Here is a 19,556-nt window from a genome sequence, read left to right as displayed (position 1 = left end):
GAATAACAATAAAATTCAAAAATCAAAAAATCAATTAGATAATCCCCAGGGCTAGCTGGCTGAATTGGTCCTACTTGGGCCAGCGAGGAGGCCAGGGGAGAATTAGCTGTGGGGTCTCAGAGCGGGTGATCTTCATAAAAGGGGAGAGGGAAGGAAGAGAAGGGAAATAAAAGATCAGGCTGAATTCAAATTAAAGGCCAGGCAGAATAGCTCTGTCTTACAGGCCCGATGGAAGGAGGTTAAATCCTGAAAGGCCCTAGTCTCATGGGACAGAGCATTCCACCAGGTCGGAGCCATCACTGAAAAGGCCCTGACCCTGGTGGAGGATTGTCTGACTTCCTTAGGGACCTCTAAACTATGGTTATTCACAAGGGGAAGAAAACTCGCCAAGTACAACCTTTTGCTCCTTCACGTCATGGATGGCCATCTGTCATGGGTGCTTTAGCTGAGATTTCTGCATTGCAGGGGGTTGGACTAGATGACTCTGGGGGGTCCCTAACAACTCTATGATTCTATGTGCTGTTCAGAGGAGCTACCAGACTGCTGTTCTGGGTGGGTTTCCTGTGCGTTTTAGAGCTGCAGCAAAATGCAGAAATTCAGCCGGTGAAGCCCTTCCCGGCATTGCACGCCCAGCAGAAAAAAGAAAGCCTGTTCGGATTCCGCATCCATGGGCGGCCCTGCTTTTTACTCCTTGCTTGGAAGCAAAATCCCACTTCGGAAGGGTCGTAGCTGAGCGGCAGAGCGCAGGCACCAGGTTCCAATACCGAGGGCGGCATCTAAAGGTAAGGATGGGACTCGCTCCCTGCCTTGCAATCCTGCAGAGTCGCTGGCCAGAAGGCAACCCTGTGCCAGATGCGCCACTCAGTGTAAGGCTACGTTCCCAAGACGCGGGTGCGTAAAATCTGGCGGACAAGCCTAAGGAAATACACAGCGAGGCGCCCAACCTGCCTCCTGCGCGAATGGAGAGAGCTCTCGGCCAGGTGACTTAGGGATGCTTTGCATGTGTCTATGAGGAGGCGCGCTCCCATTGGCCGCCCGGCCCCTTCCCTTCCCGATGCCAGGTTAGCAGCAGGAGGGGGGGGAAAGCCGGGTAGGCTGGGGGACGAGGATGCGCTCTCCATTGGCTGCTGCGCGCGCTCGTCCCGCCCGCTCGCCGACCATTCAATAAACTTTCTCCCGGCTGCAGCTGCCTTGGTCGGGCAAAACAGCTGCAGCGACGCGCAGGTTGCGGGCGGCGAGAGGGAGAGCGCCAAAGGAGCGCTGGATGGGCGTGTGCGTAAAAAGGGCTGGAGAGGAACGCTGCTGCTGCTGCTGAGGCAGGGAGAATGGTGAGGGTTAGGAGGAGGAAGATGGCACCGCTGCCGCCGCCTCCAGCTGCCCTTTGAGCTCTCCGGAGGGAAGGAGGAGACCTCGGCCCCACGCTCCTTCGACGGGCTGCCTCTGTCCCCGGGGAGAACCCAACGCCAGGTGTCTATGGATGTGCAGCGGAAGAAGAAATGGACCAACCTCACCATTGGCCTCCTTTTCCTGTCGGGAGGGATTGAGTACGGTGAGATTCCCTGGGCATGGGATGGGGGGGGGGAAGGGGGGAGTGTTTAGACCCTGGATACAGACTTGACAATTTTATATACTTCATCACACACACGCCCCTACACACGTACATATACAGTGGTACCTCGGGTTACAGATGCTTCAGGTTATAGATGCTTCAGGTTACAGACTCCGCTAACCCAGGAATAGTACCTCGGGTTAAGAACTTTGCTAAAGGATGAGAACAGAAATTGCACACTGGGGGCGCGGCGGCAGCGGGAGGCCCCATTAGCTAAAGTGGTACCTCAGGTTAAGAACAGTTTCAGGTTAAGAACGGACCTCCAGAGCGAATTACCGTAAGTTCTTAACCAGAGGTACCACTGTATACGCGGTTTTTGCTGAGGCTCGTCTCAACATGCTGGTGTTGTTTTTGTGTTTATTATTAGATTTGGTACCCCACAATTTTATATGTAGCTTGATCCCTCTGTCCCCCCCTCTCTCACACGCATGCACGTATCTACACATGCCAGGGGTGCCAACTTGAATAAAATATGGGGGGGGGGGCAGGTAAGCCCTGCCCCATGTAATCTGTCCCAGGATGCAGCACACACACACACCATTTGAATGGCAATGCCCATCCCATCAACATGGGGGACATCCCCCTCAAATATTTTACTGGGGGGGGGGTCAAAGGGACCTCAGCTCTTATGAGTTGGTTCCTATGACACACACACACATACCGTTTTAGTTGAAGCTGGTCTCATCATGCTGGTGTTTATTATTATTTTTATTACGCCTTTACAGCTCTGGTACCCAGGTCTCCAGTCAAAAAAGGCTGCAGGGGAGTGACTTGCATTCGAGCAAAACAAAACAGTCCCTGCTCTGGTGCTTATAAGCTAAACACACCCACAGCACAAAGGGGAAAGGGAGGCTGTTCTGCACTATCTGACCAAGAGGTCCTCAATAAAGGGCTCCCTTGCTGCTGAAGTAGCACTCTCTGCCCCTAGGAAGCTCAGGTTTTAAGGGGAGGAGCTTGGTGATGGAGGAAGTCCAGTTTGCTTGGAGCCTCCCTGGCTTGATCCTCTGATCCAGGGGTCAGCAAACTTTTTCAGCAGGGGGCCGGTCCACTGTGCCTCAGACCTTGTGGGGGCCGGACTATATTTTTTTTGGGGGGGGGGGAAGAACACATTCCTATGCCCCACAAATAACCCAGAGATGCATTTTAAATAAAAGGACACATTCTACTCATGTCAAAACACGCTGATTCCTGGACCCTCTGCGGGTCGGATTTAGAAGGCGATGGGGCCGGATCCAGCCCCCGGGCTTTAGGTTGCCTCCCCATGCTCTGATCTAATGCAGATTTCGTAGAGAGATTCTCATCTTTATTGCATGTTCCAGAAGTGCACATCGAGTGTTTTGAGGTTTTTGTTGTGCCTCTGCCAGTTGTTCAGCATGCCTGCCTTGACAAGATCCTGGCCTGTAGATAATCAAATGAATTGCGTGGTTAAGTTTGAGAAGGTGCAGTTCTTTAGCGCTGAACTTTCCACACACACCTGCTTTGCTTCCTGCTTCTGCCATTCCCAGATAAGTGGGAGGAGGTGACTGTAAGAAGTATTTTGCCATGCCCATCACGTATAATCTTAGAGTTGGAAGGGACCCCGAGGGTCATCTAGTCCAACCCCCTGCAATGCAGGGTTCTCAACTTAAGCATCCATGACAGATGGCCATCCAGCCTCTGCTTAAAAACCTCCAAGGAAGGAGAGTCCACTACCTCCCGGGGGAGACCGTTCCACTATCCAACAGCTCTTACTGTCAGAAAGTTCTTCCTGGTGTTTATTTGGAATAATCTTTTTCGTTACTTGAATCCTTTGGATCCAGTCTTGCGCACTAGAACAGCAGAAAGCAAGCTTGCACCCTCTTCCATGTGCGATCCCTCCAGATATTTGAAGACGGCTATCGCATTTCTTCTCAGTCTCCTCTTTTCCAAGCTGAACATACCCAACTCTCACTTCTCACCACTTTCAACCTGTGCAGTTGGTTTGCTGCGGTGGAGTCCAGAATGCTGTGCCTTGTTAATTTGTTTTCCAGTTGCAAATGGTTTAACCCAGGAAACTAGTATCTCTGCATCCTAACCTTTGACTTCTAGAAGCTTGCCAATTGTCCTTGGATAGGTTGGCTGTTTGGGTTGCTGTTCCTCTGCCCTGTGAGAATGAGAAGAGGTTAGCAGGCCATACTCCAGAGTAAGGACATAATAGGCTTGGGCTGCAGTATGGAAATGTTCTTGGGGTAAGATGCGGGAGTAAGCATGATTGGAGTCAGAGGGGGTAGGCAATAGGGACCACAGGTGCCATCAGCCTCAGACAGCATTGCCAAGGTCAGGGGTGAGGCCAGTGTTGTTGGACTACAGCTCCCTAGTCCTCACATTGGCTCACCCTTGAATGTGAGATTCCTCCCACTATTCTCAAGGTGCCTGAAGCAGCAGCCTTGCAGAAACTGAACAGGCCTGGGTTTTTGTCAGTGCCAGGATAGAAGAAATTCTGAAAGCCCTCACGGAAGAAGCCAAGAGACAAATGTACAAAATCAATAATAGTTGCAGGACAATTGGAGGGATAAAGCTTAGAAAAAGGTGACTAAAGGAGGATGTGATAAAGATCCCTAAAATTAGGCACAGTGTGCATAAAGTGGACAGAGGGGAGGTTTTTCTTCTAATACTTGATCTTGGTGTTAAGAAAAGGGGACCCAAAATGATCAAGGGGACGCACCAATTTCCCTGTGAGGAAAAGTTGCAATCTTGGAGGATTTAAAATTTAGAGAATAGGTGGATGTTTCATTTAGAGAAAAGGTGAGACAAGACATGACTGTGAGTTGTACAAAATTATGCCTGGAGAAAGTGGAGATAAACATGTTCTTCATTATTAAAAATGTATACCGCCCTTCATATCTAGATTTCAGGGCAGTTTGCAACGTAAAAATACAAGATAAAATCAGAAAACTCATAATAAAATTAAGAACACCACACACACACACACACACCGCAACACCAACCAACCAACCAACCAACCAACCAACCAATAATAGCCCCACCCATAAGACTTGAACTCATGAACATCCAGTCAAAGACTTAATGAGCTGGGAGAGTCTGTGACAGAGAAGTCCACAATCAGAGGCACAAGCTTGAGCAGGAGAGGAGGGAGGCCAAGAGCCAGAGATAGGCCCGGCTGGTGAAGAGTCCTGGTGAAGAGCCCTACCCCCCACCCCCGCTGCAAGATGCTCTCCTCCCACCTGGTCTCCCAGAACCAGAAGAGTCATGAAAAGGGCTGGGAAGTTGGCTTCACACAGGCACAGTCTCCTATTGCTTGGGAGAAGCCCTGGAGGGGAGGGCAGGTGGGAACATTCAGTCTCAGCAACTAATCCATGGGTATGTTAAGCTTTTTTATAGGAAGACCCCAAAATTGTTGAGTTTTTTTGGGGGAAACCTAACCGCAAAGTAGTGATTTTAAGCTTTTTGAGCTGCTTTTTCCATCACATAGCCGTACACCCAGGTTTTCCTTGACTTTTTGCCAGTTTGGCAAAACCTCCCCTCAACGCCATTTTTACACCCAAAAACCAGCACAGCAGGAATTTTCCTGACGTATGGCAAGCAAGGGAGGAGCTGCTGTGCTCATGAGACCGGACACTCCACCCAGTCTGTGCAGATCAGTTTCTTGCTAATAAATAACTCCAGCTTGCACGGTGTCACTCCTGATATTAATGACTCCTAGTCACCATGATGTGTTCAGGAGCAGAGGCAGCCTGCCACGTGGAAAGGTGTTGGTTGGGGAGCAATAATAGCAGAGGACTGTTGCCTTCAAGCCTTGCTTGCCTCTGTGGGCAGCAGGATGGGTGAACCAGTTGGACCTGTGGCCTGATCTAGCAGAGCTTTGGTTTTGCATAAGAATACGGGAAGCTGCCTTGTATGATGTCAGACCGTTGGCCCATCTAGTTCCATCTTGTCTGCACTGGCTGGCAGTGAAACTCCAGGGTTCCGGGAATTGAATCTTTCCCAGCCATACAGGCAGCCCTGTTCAGGGAAGTTTTTAATGTGTGACATTTTAATGCATTTTTAATCTTTGTTGGAAGCTGCCTAGAGTGGCTGGGGAAACCCAGCCAGATGGGCGGGGTACAAAAAATAAATTATTATTATTGTTGTTGTTGTTGTTATTATTATTATTATACTTGGAAATGCCAGTAGGGATTGAACCCGCAACCTGCCTTGCATTCTCCTTGCAGCAAATGATGCTTGCGTGTTCTTTGATTAAGTGTGGGATACAGATGTAACAATACAACCAATAGGTTGCTTCACAAGGTTTTGAGAGTTAAAAAAAAAGAGAGAAGTACCGTATTTTTTGCTTTATAAGACTCACTTTTTCCCTCCTAAAAAGTAAGGGGAAATGTGTGTGCGTCTAATGGAGCAAGCGCAGGCTGCGCAGCTATCCCAGAAGCCAGAACAGCAGTGCAGCGATCCCTCTTGTTGTTCTGGCTTCTGGGATTCAGAATATTTTTTTTCTTGTTTTCCTCCTCCAAAAACTAAGTGTGTCTTGTGGTCTGGTGTGTCTTATAGAGCAAAAAATACGGTACATGTTGTAACAGTGAGCATAACATAACACACAACAGTACAAACAACCAAATAAAAGACTTCCTTTATCCTGTATCTGACCTCCTTATTTACTTCTTATAAACTGTTTCCTTTATGAATAATTATTAAGATTTTTCTAATTATAACTTAAATGTCCACAAAGTCTCCGGCAGACATTAATTGAAACAAGTCCAGGCATGTATTTTAGGGCACACCTTTGAGAAGTGTTTTGTGAACTGGAAAAAGAAACTGTGCCAACAAAAAAGGAATCGCAAGATAAACTGCTAAGAGTATATTGAACTGGCTAGATTAACAGAGGCAATTTGAGATCACACTAGACAAGAGTTTCAGAAAGCATGGGGGAAATGCAGAGACCACGAGAACAACTTCAATGGCAACACACATAGGAGGCAACTCCTAGGGGCTAAGGGGTCTTTGGCCCTCCCAATAAAATATTTGAGGGGGCTGCCCCCCCAAAACAGATGGGCATTGCCAAACAAATGATGTGCATGTAGTGTGTCATGTGATCGATTGTGTGGGATGGGGCTTGTCCCTTTCCCAATATTTTATTCAAGTTGGCACCCCTTCTCTCATAACTATAAAGCATTAAACCTTATAAAGCCTTAAATGGCTCAGAACTGCAATGCCTCAATGTCTACCTCTTTCCATATGAACCTACCCAGACCTTGAGATCATCATCTGAGTCCCTTCTTTGTGTGCCTTCTCCACAAGAGTTCTGGGTGTGTGTGTGTGGCAAGACGAGAACGGGGCCTTCTCTGCAGTGGTTCCCAGTTTGTGGAATGCTCTCCCCAGGGCGACTCGCCTGGTGACTTCATTATACACCTTTTGGTTACCAGCAAAAAGGTTCCTCTTTAACCAGGCCTTTGGCTGACTGACATCCAATGTCCTTTTAAAATGTGCTGGGGGTGATTGGGTTGTTTTTGTATTTACTTTTATTATGTATTTTGTGTTTTTATGTTGTAACTGCCCTGAGACCCGCGGGTATACAAATTTAAATAGCAATAATATTAATCATAATGTTTTCTGGAAGCCACTTCTGATGGATGCTCTTTTTGATACTTTCTATTTACTGGAGTTTATTTTTTCACCTCTCCGCAGCTGTGATCCTGCCCACCCTCTGGGCTTACCTGCAAACTCTCAATGCTGAGCCCTACTTCCTGGGCCTGGGCATCTCTGCCTTTAGCTTTGCCGGGCTGATCACAGGCCCGCTGTTTGGATATTGGTCTGACCGTACCCATAAAACCAAGGCCATCATCCTCTTCGCCAACTTGTTTCAGATAGCAGGTAAGTGGGGGCTGCATTGAGAGTGGTGGCGGCAGGGGCAGTGGTTGCATTTCGGGTCAAAGCATGCAGATGAGACTCCAGTCCCCCACAGTAAAGGTAAAGGGACCCCTGACCATTAGGTCCAGTCGTGGCTGACTCTGGGGTTGTGGCGCTCATCTCGCTTTATTGGCCGAGGGAGCCGGCGTACAGCTTCTGGATCATGTGGCCAGCATGACTAAACCGCTTCTGGCCAACCAGAGCAGTGCACGGAAATGCCGTTTACCTTCCCGCTGGAGCGGTACCTATTTATCTACTTGCACTTTGACGTGCTTTTGAACTGCTAGCTGGGCAGGAGCAGGGACCAAGCAACGAGAGCTCACCCCGTCGTGGGGATTTGAACTGCTGACCTTCTGATCGGCAAGTCCTAGGCTCTGTGGTTTAACCCACAGCGCCACCCGCGTCCCTTTTCCCCCACGGTAGGTGGAAGCTAAACTTTGCTGGAAACGACAGGAGAGGGGAGGGCTCTTGTCCTTGGTTCTTGCTTGTGGGTTTCCCATAGGCATCTGGTTGGCCACTGTGAGAACAGGATCCTGGATGGGCCATGGGCCTGATCCAGCAGGCTCGTCTTATGTTAAGGGATTTAAAATGTCAGATCTCTTCGAGGCGACTTGCCAAGTGATGGTTCTATCTTGCACTTTCCAGCTCATTTTCCCCATCACTTTCCTTACAGCAAAAAGTAAGGAAAGTGAGGGAAGTGGGTTTGTTGCACAAGAGCGCAAAGTCCACCCTAACCACGCAAGCTGAATCAACCAGCATGTGATTGACTCCCACCTGCAAAAGGAGGGAGATCCCAGAAAAAAGGGCATGTAGACTCTAATTGTGCCCTGCTTTCTAGTGGATTGCTATATTGGGAAGAAAGTTGCTTTCTCTAGAGCAAATTGATTTCATTTAGCCTGGTTTCCTCTGCAACTCATGCTTGTCTTTCCTGTGTCTTCCACTTCCAGGGAACTTCATGTACTTTGTCGGTGGTTCCAAATGGATGCTTCTGAGTGGTCGGCTGGTGGCAGGTAAGTGATGGAGTGGAGGGTGTATTAATGTTAGCGCATGTGAGATTTTTTTTGAATAATAGTTGCATTTGGGTGGTGGGTCTTGGAGAAAAGCACTGTGTTTCCTCTTTTCTAAAAATAAATTGGGGTGTGAATGTATTTTTGTTGTTGTTGTCTAATGGGGAGGGAAAGAGTATTCCTTTATTTTTATTTCCTCCCCCCCCCCATTTAATTCGCTGGAGGGGAATTTCGCATTCTTGTTTTGCTTTGCTTTTTGCCCCACCCACTTCCACCTACAGCCCCGCCCACTGTTGGAATGCACCCTCCCAAAGGTTTCTTGCACTTGAGCCCAGCCTGCAGGCCAAAAGTACCCCCCCACACTTTAGTGATGGTTTTGTCATACATGCACAGATCATTTTATCTGTATGCTGCCTTTCCATACTTAGAACCATACTCAGGGCATCTTACAACATGAAGAAATTTGCATAATTACAAATACAGTGGTACCTTGGCTGTCAAACAGCTTAGTTCCTGCACGCCACAAACCCGGAAGTGAGTGTTCCGGTTTGTGAACATTTTTTGGAAGCCGAACATCTGACATGACTTCTGATTGAGTGCAGGAAGCTCCTGCAGCCAATCAGAAGCTGTGCCTTGGTTTTTGATTGAGTTCGACAACCAAGGTACCACTGTAGAACAAAAGCGGTCATAAACGATAAATGAAACACATCAAAAAGTACACAACCAATCTGATAACGATTTACCCACAAGTCAGAATAAGATCTAAAAATAACAATACAAAAATTAACAGCCACAACTGGCCCCCACACCCAAACAAAACCCCAGCCTAAGAGTCTGTTCAGCAGCCTTAGTTTTTTTTTGTAGTTGGAGTCAGTCCGGGGCATGCCTTCCCCAGCCTGGTAGAAAAAGCTCTGCAAGGCAGGGAGCAGGTCTTTCAGGGCTTACAGCTAGGATGGCCTCTGTCCTCTGCCCCCCCTTCCTCCCTCTGACTCTTTGTACTTGGCCCTCCCCTGCAGGTGTGGGCACAGGAGCAGGAGCATCCATCTTTGGCTACCTCACCCGAACCACCACGTCCCAGGAGCGCGCTACGGTGTTTGCGGCTGTCATGGCATGCAGACAGGTTGGGCTACTTATCGGTAAGGCTGATTTCCTCTGCCCCACCCCTCTAAAAACCTTCGGTATATTCCTGTCTGCTATGGAAAGGGCTGGGTTAACCATTAAGCAAAACAAGCACATGCTTAGGGCACCAAGGGAAGAGGGGGGGGGGCACCACAGAAATTTTTCCATTGCTGGGTTTTTAACATTGATGGCTGCAAATGGCTCAGCTGAGTGTTCATTTTCTCAGTGGAAGGCTATTAAAAATCCCAACAGAAGAAATATGCAACGAGGCAGGCTGGGTGCTTTATCTCAGTACTTAGTAAAGTATAGAAGCAGATGTGTTATGTAAGATTAGTTTTTGAGGATCTGATCAATTAGAAAAAGGAGGAGAATGTTTTTCTCCCCCCCCTTAAAATAATTTTTTATTCAATTTTACATATAATTTCCATAAATCATATAACATATGTTCATATCTTATACAATATTTTAGACTTCCATCAACTACATCTGAAGATTTTTCAATCTTTATCACTTAATCTGCATTTCACTAATTTCATTTCATTTCGACAAATCAAATTTTGTTCTGTGGTTTATTATTATTAATACTTTGAATTAGATATGTTTGGGGGTACCAAAGTGCTCAGGTCCTCTAAAGGTTTTCATCCGGCCCTGGCTATGCATTTCTGTTATTACCATACCTCCCTGGATGTTTGTGGGGACTCAGGTGGAAAGCAAAGGTAGAGATCAGTCCATTTGTGGACCAATTTTCCAATCCAGGCCATTTGTTTAGTCTGCAATTGCCACGGAGAAGACGGAACATGTGGAGGATGTGACTATCAAGGGTTAACATCTACAGTGGGGGATCTCTGCCTCTGCTATCAGGGGCAGCATGTCTCTGAATCCTAGTTGCGGGAATTCACCTGTGCAGAGAGTTCTCTTGCTCTCCGGTCCTGTTTGTGCTCTTCTCATTGGCATGTGGCCGGCCACGGGGAGAGCAGGATGCTGGGACAGATAATTATTTAACCTGACCCAGCAGATCTCTTCTGATGCTCTGAGGAACAAGAACATGCAGATTAACTGCTTGGTATGGCATAACATGCTTGCTTTGTTTCATATGGAGCAAGCGGGAGGCATAATCCTCAGCCCTTCCTTGCTTAACCAGGAACAATTTATTTATTATTACAAAATAGTGTGGAAGCTTTCAGAGCAACAAACTGGGTGCAGTGCAATACAAATGAAGGCTTATTTGGGCTTGTTTTTTGTAGACCCAGTTCCATGATATCCTGATGTAGCAAGTGCCTCTGCATGGAAAAGGAGTGTTTCTTTTCATTTCATTTCACTTTTAATTTTTATACAGCCTTTCTATATTGCTGTATACAAGGCAGTTCACAAGCCGAAGAAACCACAAAGTTTGCACACCTTATAGCTTTGTGATCCAGTACAGAAATGTCATCGTGAAAATGTAACATTAAAATAAACAAGTTACAGCAAATGAAGTAATACTCAGCCATCCATTAGAATATACACTGGTACCTCGCAAGACGAATGCCTCGTAAGACGAAAAACTCGCAAGACAAAAGAGTTTTTCTTTTTTTGAGTTGCTTCGCAAGACGAATTTCCTTATGGGCTTGCTTCGCAAGACGTAAACGTCTTGCGAGTTTGTTTCCTTTTTCTTAAAACCGTTAATACCATGGTGCATCCGTGCTTCTCAAGACGAAAAATTCGCAAGACGAAGAAACTCGCAGAACGAATTAATTTCGTCTTGCGAGGTACCACTGTAATAGTAATATATAATAAAATTAAAATAATATAATTAATATAATAAAATTAAATATCAGCAAATAATAACTAAACAGAAATGCATTCTTAACAATTACAATCAATAATTTCTAAACTATAATCTATAAAAGTAACAGTGCAGAAAATAATACAAAATTAAAAGCAAAGACACACAATGTATAAAAATATATATTTTTTAAAAATAAGAATAATCCCCGAACTCTCCTCCTCTCTTCCCAGCTGCTTCTGCTGTTCCTAAGTCATGGTCTGGGAAAGGCTGCTAGGGCTGGAGGGTTGGGCAAAGCAGGTGGGAAAAGCCAATGTCTGGTGGCTAGCACAAAGTCTCTTTCTCCCAGTATGTGCCTCAGCCTTGCAGATTAGCAGATAAAAGTTTCCAACCTTCTAAAAGGCAGTTGTGTTTCTGATCTGGCTTCAGAGGAGAGGAGGAGCCCCTCTTCCACAGCCAGAATTGTAAAAGAACATACAAAGTCCCTGCTTGGTCAGTGCAATTTGGGCTTTTTCGTAGTGGTCCATCCCAGCCACCATCCTGGTCTCACGGTGGCCGGCCAAATATCCATTGGCAACCTGCGCCTCTGCTTGAAAGGATTGTTGCTACCGAGAATTGTGTGAGAGTGGGTGGGCAGCTCATACCGCAACAAGCTGAACATGGAGGTCGCAGCCTGTGTGACTCAGTTGGTTAGCGCATGGTGCTGATAATGCCAAAATTGCAGGTTTGGTTCCTGTATGAGACAGCGGCATATTCCTGCCTTGCAGGGTTTTGCATGATCCTCAGGGTCCCTTCCAACTCTACAGTTCTAAGATTCTAAGCTTTTGTACGTTGCTGCCATGCTGCTTTCAGACACCTGACTTGCCACTTTTGCCCCCCAGGGCCAGCTTGTAACCTGTTCCTGCGCCTCTGTAACTTCCAGGTGGGGCCCTTCGTGGTCGACAAGTTCACATCGCCTGGGGTGAGTAGAAGCACTTTGTTAGAAACTATGTATAATCCAGCCTGGTGCATTTGATCCCATGGGTGAGGCAAGCTCCTCTCCACAATGGAGAGGCCCATGGATGAGGCAGGATGAGGCTCCCGTCTTGAGCGGCAGGAGCCCCAGAGGTGGTGCCCACCTTGCCTTCGCCGCCTGCCCATTCCAGCAGCACTGGCTTCCATGCAGGTAAAGAGAGGCATCCTGGTAGCAGCGGGGGGGGGGCATTTCTCCTCAAGCGACAAAACAGGATGCGCCACCCCTGCACACAGCTGTTTGGTGGATTGGGCAGGTTGGGCAACGCCTTTTCAAATTGCAGGTAGAGTGGAAAAGGAAGACGTCCCTGCAATTGGAAAATCAAGCAAATTGGCTAAAGGAATGGGTTGGAACCGTTGTCCCTGGCACACTAGACCTCTACGTGCAGGGCGTTCTCCTGTGTGGGGGATCATTTAAATGTATCAGAATAGTCCCAAAGTGGTGCAGTTCCTACCACTTTCTCAGGAGCTCGGCCTACACTCGAGTAGGACCCTGGCAGAGACACATGCCCGACTGGCATGTTCTCTCCCTCCTGGTCTTTCGTTTGGGAGCTTCAAAAGCTTTCTTCCACCCGAACATCACAGCGACCGATGCCAACCGACACCGGCACACTTAGGGATCCACAGAGTTTGCGCATCATGCGTGTGACAGACCTCAGCAACTCAGCATTTTGGCTAATCTACTTTATTTACATATAAACACACACGGAGCACTGCAACATGACTCCCTCTCTCTCTCTCTCTAGCATCAGACAGCAAAGAGAAAAAACAAAACAAAGGACAACAGTCCCCCTTCATGGAGCACAGTAACACAAACATCCAGTCTCCCTCACTTCCCACTCTGTGGAGTCAAAACATACACCGTCATGTGAAAGACAAAAATCCCATGACTGCAACCATGGAGCAGGAATTCTAACACTTTATTCCTGCCTAATTCTGGTGCAAATACACCCAGTCTAACTTTGGGAGGAGTTATTTGTCTTTGTAAGAGGCTGGAGGAAAGTCAGAATGGTTATGCTCTGACTCTGTGGCTGGAAAACACTGGAGGGGAAGAATCAGCCACCTGCCCCCAACTATTCAAATTTTTAATTATTATTTCATTCAGTGTGTGACAAGGCTGGCAGAGCATTGCGAGAATTCAACAAAAGAGAAAAAGAAAAGCATTTGAGCCCGGTCAGGTGTCAAGTAAAGAGATGAAAGATAAAGGGGAAAAAATATCAGAGCTTGTGTAAAAGAGGCAAAGTGGCAGTATTCCAACATAAGACAGAAATAGGGGATCAAAGACTCATATAATCAAAACCAGCACTAGATGAAATCATATTTGGATGGAATGTGCCGACTGTGTCATTAAATAAGGTGCAAAAATAATCGCCAGGCAGCTGCAAAGTCCCAACAGATCCGCTTCCTCTCTGAGAATCCAGACTTAGTGAGTGCATTTATTTGGATGCAGCTATAAATAAGGCTTTTAAAACCCCAGTTTGTAATAGACTTCGTGGCAGTGTCCTTCTAGTCTTGAGCTGTTAGCAAACGAGTTATCAGTATCTTTTCTCCTTAATATTGTTCTAGCTGGAAGTTTGCAAAATTATATGTGGCATAGAGAAAGAGGATAAAGAGATGTTTTTCCCCCTCTCTCCTAACACTAGAACTGGGGTAGCCGTGTTGGTCTGACGCAGTCAAAATAAATAATAAAAATAAAAAATTGTAAATAGTAATAATCAATTTTTAATTATTATTTTTTTTACTAGAACTGGGGGACATTCAAAGAAACTGAATGTGGGAATTTTCAGGGCAGATAAATGAAATTGTTCTTCATGCAGCGCATTGCTAAAACTATGGCACTCGGTCCTGCAGGAGGCATCAACTTTGATGCCTTTAAGAGAGGATTAAAGAAATTCATGGAGGCAGAGAAGGCTATTGATGGCTCCTAGCCACAATGGCTATGCTCTGCTTCCACAGTTGGAGGCAGCCATGCTTCTGAAGTATCCCAGTTGTTGGAAAGCTTAGGAGAGTGTTCTTGTGCTCAAATCCTGCTCACTGGTTTTCCCCAAGCACCCAAGCATCAGGTTGGCCGCGGTGAGAACAGGATGCTGGACTAGATGGGCCATTGGCCTGATCCAGCAAGCAGGCTGGCTGTAAGTCCTTTTAAAAAAAATATATTCTTTATTTTAAAAGGGTGGATCCAGACATGGGGGGGGGGGGAATGCTATAAATAAGCCAGGAACTAGATTGTGATAACAAAAGAAAAAAAATCTCTATGGAAAATCGTGTTTTAAAATTTATTGCTCTCTGGCGCCATCTGGTGTTGCATGTTTATAGCACATTCAAATCGCTGTTTTTTTTACTAAAGCAGCTGACTCCATAGAAAGTATAGTTACAAATAGTAAAAGGGGGGGGGGGACTTGTTGTAGCAAACCACCCTGTGATCCTCCGTTGAAGGTTAGCACATAAATTTAACAAATAAATAAATGACGGTTCAGGGCGATGCACTCACGCTCAGGCTTTTCTTTCCTCCCTGCACTCCTTCAGATCTTCATGTGCATCGTGTGGCTGCTTCTGCAGATCATTGTTGTGACGCTGTACTATGACCTGCCGCCGCCGCCATTGGGGCACTCCTCCGCAAAGGCCCCAGCGGCAGCTGAGCGGGACGCTGTGGAAGAGGAGGAGAAACCTCTTGTGCAACACGAGGAGGCAGCAGAGAGCAGCAGCTACGGCAGCACCTCCGCGGAGCGTCGGGAAGCTGTTTCGGGTGACGAGGTTCGGTATGTGCCCAATGGGCACTTGGCTGATGAAGAAGCCTCTTTGGAGAAGGCTCCCGCCTATAATTTCAGCTCCATGACAGGTGAGCTCTCTTCCGTGGTGGGTATGGGGCCATCAAAGACAGGGGACCACATTCCCTTCCAGGCAGACTCGCAGGGGCCACATGGCAGTGGTGGGCGGGGCCAGAGGCAAAAGTGGGAGGAGCAGTGGGTGGTGCTTTTACCTTTCTGCAGCAGACTAGCGTCTACCCACCTCTCTCTGCCCTCACTGCAGGTGGTAGTAATAATAAAAAAAAATATTTGTACCTCACTCATCTGACTGGGTTTTCCCAGCCACTCTGGGTGGCTTCCAGTATATTTGTTGTTGTTGTTGTTTAGTCATTTAGTTGTGTCCGACTCTTCATGACCCCATGGACCAGAGCATGCCAGGCACTCCTGTCTTCCACTGCCTCCCACAGTTTGGTCAAACTCATGCTGGTAGCTTCGAGAACACTGTCCAACCATCTTGTCCTCTGTCATCCCCTTCTCCTTGTGCCTTCCATCTTTCCCAACATCAGGGTCTTTTCCAGGGAGTCTTCTCTTCTCATGAGGTGGCCAAAGTATTGGAGCCTCAGCTTCAGGATCTGTCCTTCCAGTGAGCACTCAGGGCTGATTTCCTTCAGTATGGAGAGGTTTGATCTTCTTGCAGTCCATGGGACTCTCAAGAGTCTCCTCCAGCACCATAATTCAAAAGCATCCATTCTTCGGCCATCAGCCTTCTTTATGGTCCAGCTCTCACTTCCATACATCACTACTGGGAAAACCGTAGCTTTAACTATACGGACCTTTGTTGGCAAGGTTCCAGCATATATGAAAACATAATAAATAATAAATCATTAAAGATTAAAAAGCAAGACACACGGCTTGGGGGAGAGCCCTGGCAGCCAGGTCTATGGCCACATCTGATCCCTGGGCCCGAAGTTCTCCATCTCTGATGCAAAGCTTGCCCTACAAGACGGCACATGGAGAAGACTAGAGCTGAGCCTCCCTTTTCTGGTCTGCAAGTTCAGAAAGTTGGCATGTTGGAGGATGCTGCCTCAACTTTTCCCTCCGTCACCACCTCATAAAACAAGCCAATCAATTTCCAAATGTTCTGGTGGGGACATAGTAGCTCTCGTGGCAGAAGAGGGCCTTGAGAACAGAGCGTCTTCCAAGGAAAGGACAAAATTGGAGGCAGGCAGGGGCAAAGTTAAGGTTAAAGTTAAGTTTCTTAAAAAAATAATTTTACAGGTCCTTGTTTCTCAGTTTGATCCTTTTACCTGGCTTTGTATGTTTCATGGTATTTTATGCATTGTGACTTGCCATTATTTTTTATTGATTACTGCTTAACCATGCTTTTTTGTTAAGTGTAAACTGTTTAATTATTATTTGCTGATATTTAACTTTACTGTTAACTATTATATCCTAATGGATGGTTGAATATTGTTTCATTTGATATTAGTTGTTTATTTTAAAGTTAAGTTTTTATTGTGACTTTTTTGTGTCGGATCAGATTGTTGTGAGGTGTGCAATCTTTGTTGTTTCTTCAGTTTGTGAACCACCTTGTGGTATAATAATATAAAAAGGCGGTATACAGATTAAAAGTGAAATGAAATAATGTCCCGTCCAGCGTTGTTTTGGCTCTTTTGTGCCTTAACGAGATTTGTCATTGCAGAGTACTTGAGGGAAGAAGTCGTGGTTCTGCTAACAGCCCAGTTCATTACGCTCTTCAATCAAACCGCCCTAGAGGTAGGTGACATTTTTGACGTGTTGCATGCTCAGGCAAATCCCATGCTTGTTGTATAGATTGTCCCTCTCCCTTCCTGGCTGGTTCTCACACTACTTATCCCTTTGGGAAGCGCCAATTATTTCTCATTATGTCTTTGTTGTTGGTATTGGTTTTGTTTCCCACCCTGCACCTCAAGTCCTCCCGGCTGCATTTGGAGCAATTTGTAACGCAAAATTAAAATCTGTGCCAAGCAATGAGGTCAAAAGAATAGGGTGGGTCCTAACTTATAGGCGTCAAAGGCCAGAGAGAAGAGGAGCATCTTCAGCAGATTACGAAAGCTGTACAGTGAAGATGTTAGGTGCACCTACAGTCACTCACGGATGCATTGTTAAAACTGTGTTTATGGAAGGCAATCTTACTCGGCTACGAGTGATTGCCAAAGAAGGGGAGGGGGCGCCACAGCTTAGGAGCTGCCCCAGAAAAAGCCATCTCCTAGATCCCCATTTCCTACGTCTCTTTAGTAGTAGTAGTAGTAGTAGTAGTAGTAGTAGTAGTAGTAGTAATTTATTATTTATGCCCCAACCATCTGGCTTGGTTTTCCCAGTCACTCTGGGTGGCTCCCAACAGAACATTAAAAACACGATAAAAAAAAAATCAAACATTAAAAACTTCCCTAAACAGGGCTGCCTTCAGATGTCTTCTAAAAGTCAGATAGTTGTTTATTTCCTTGACATCTGCTGGGAGGGTGTTCTACAGGGCGGGCACCGCTACCAATAAGTCCCTGTGCCTGGTTCCCTGTAGCCTCACGTCTCGCAGGGAGGGAACCGCCAGAAGGCCCTCAAAGCTGGACCTCAGTGTCCGGGCTGAATGATGGAGGTGGAGATGCTCCTTCAGGTATACTGGGCCAAGGCCATTTAGTGTGGTGGTGGAACATAAAGGGGACCATTGGTTTCCCCTATGCTCCTGCATGCTCACGTATGTTTTATTCCTCTAGACGATGGTGACCCCAATCACCCAGAAGTTCTTGAATTTTGGGGAGCTGGAGAACAGCATCATGTATTTCCTCTGCGGTGTGGAGGTGAGTGCCAATACCTATGGCAAAGAGCCCTCAGACGAGGGACCAAGGTGAGAGTATCCCTCTGGGTACTTTCTTCCCCCCTCCTTAAAATGTGATTTTGTCTGACTTCTTCAGAACTGAAAGTTGTTTTTGAGGGAGACGTCAATTTCTGCAATGTGTATATTTGTTTGTAAGCGTGATCCCTGCCCAATTTCTCCAACTGTTGCCCCTGGTTAAACAGGTTGGGCAGGCTTTTAAACTCTATGCAAACCGCCCAACCTGTTAACTTTGAGAGAAAATGTGATAAGGTTATTTACCACAAGCCACCCCTTTCCAGTCTCGGGGTGGTGTGGGAAGAGGTATCTAGCCCTGGTTACTCATCTGGTTAGTGATACTAGAGAGGGAAGCTAGTATCTAGTGTCCTAATCATTGGAAACTCAGTGTAGCAAAGAGGACATGTTTGGGGAAAGCTGTTTTGCTTTAAGCCACTTCCTCGAAAAGGACTTTGAAGGGGTCCCCCCCCCCGGTGACAGCTGATTTTATTCATCCATTCATTAAATTCATATACCACCCCTCATCAGAAGATATCAGGGCAGGTCACACAATAAAATCCAAGATAAAACACAAGCAAACAAACCAAAACAACAACAAAAATAATTGCTCTCACCCCTTCCCACAGATATGTTTAAAAGGCTGTAAGATATTAAGGCCTGGTAGAAGAGGAATGTTTTCACCTGGCACCTAAAAATACATACAGTGGTACCTCTGGTTGTGAATGGGACCTGTTCTGGAAGCCCATTTGCAACATGGAAAGAGCGCAACGCGCAGCGGCACGTCTACGCACGCGCGGGTTGCGATTTGCCACTTACTGCACATGCGCGTGACGTCATTTTGCGATTCTGTGCATGTGTGAGTGGTGAAACCCGGAAGTAACCCTTTCTGGTACTTTTGGGTCGCCGTGGGACGTAACCTGAAAGAACGTAATGTGAAGCGGACGTAACATGAGGTATGACTGTAATGAAGGCGCTAGGCGAACCTCCCTGGGGAGAGCATTCCACAAATGGGGAGCCACTGCAGAAAAGGCCCCGTTCTCGTATTGCTGACCTCCAGACCTCTCGTGGAGGAGGCACACAAAGAAGGGCCTCAGATGATGAGTACAGAGTCTGGGATGGTTCATGTGGGGAGAGGTGGTGCTGTGGTCCTGACTGGTGCTTATACCTTTGAAGGTGAATAGGTGCTGGAAGAGCAGCTTCAAAGGAAGGTGCTGTTACTGCTGATTGACAGGCTGGTTATGGCAACCTCCTTTAACCCCTGGCAAAATTGGGTCATCTGTCGTCATTATGACATTGCCAAAGTTGGCTACCGGGAATAAGGTATTGGGAATCCAGCTCATCAGCCGGATCCAGTTCTTCATCCCTACTTTCATAGATCTCCCACTCCCTGCCATGATTCATTTTCACCAAGTGTCTGATAAACTGATAACTAAGGCTTAGCTATTTTTGTGGGCGGTGTATGCACCTCTTGACTGCTGTATGTGGGTCTGCCCTTGAAGACAGCTTGACTTTGAATCCAGGGTTATATAATGCTGGGTTTTGGTTGACAACAATC

At 46.7% G+C, this 19,556-nt stretch overlaps 1 protein-coding gene across 2 annotated transcripts in view; it reads left to right on the top strand.

The window, feature by feature from the left end:
* The first annotated feature begins 1,111 nt into the window (after positions 1 to 1,111).
* LOC310844922 (major facilitator superfamily domain-containing protein 8-like) overlaps positions 1,112 to 19,556 on the top strand; it is a 30,416-nt gene continuing 11,971 nt past the window's right edge. The window contains exons 1-8 of one of the 2 annotated variants that reach the window (XM_083739673.1): positions 1,112 to 1,549; positions 7,265 to 7,450; positions 8,434 to 8,496; positions 9,510 to 9,629; positions 12,259 to 12,338; positions 14,915 to 15,227; positions 16,838 to 16,911; positions 17,886 to 17,969. In XM_083739673.1, the coding sequence (XP_083595799.1) occupies positions 1,474 to 1,549; positions 7,265 to 7,450; positions 8,434 to 8,496; positions 9,510 to 9,629; positions 12,259 to 12,338; positions 14,915 to 15,227; positions 16,838 to 16,911; positions 17,886 to 17,969 (996 nt within the window). In that variant the 5' untranslated portion in view covers positions 1,112 to 1,473. The remainder of the gene's footprint in view (positions 1,550 to 7,264; positions 7,451 to 8,433; positions 8,497 to 9,509; positions 9,630 to 12,258; positions 12,339 to 14,914; positions 15,228 to 16,837; positions 16,912 to 17,885; positions 17,970 to 19,556) is intronic. The other variant, XR_014564383.1, reaches the window with a different exon arrangement.

Source organism: Podarcis gaigeae (genome assembly GCF_964106915.1).
Source record: "Podarcis gaigeae genome assembly, chromosome: 5".
In the NCBI taxonomy this organism is placed as follows: domain Eukaryota; kingdom Metazoa; phylum Chordata; class Lepidosauria; order Squamata; family Lacertidae; genus Podarcis; species Podarcis gaigeae.
The sequence above is the reverse complement of the archived record's forward strand: the minus strand, read 5'-3'. Positions and strand labels throughout refer to the sequence as shown.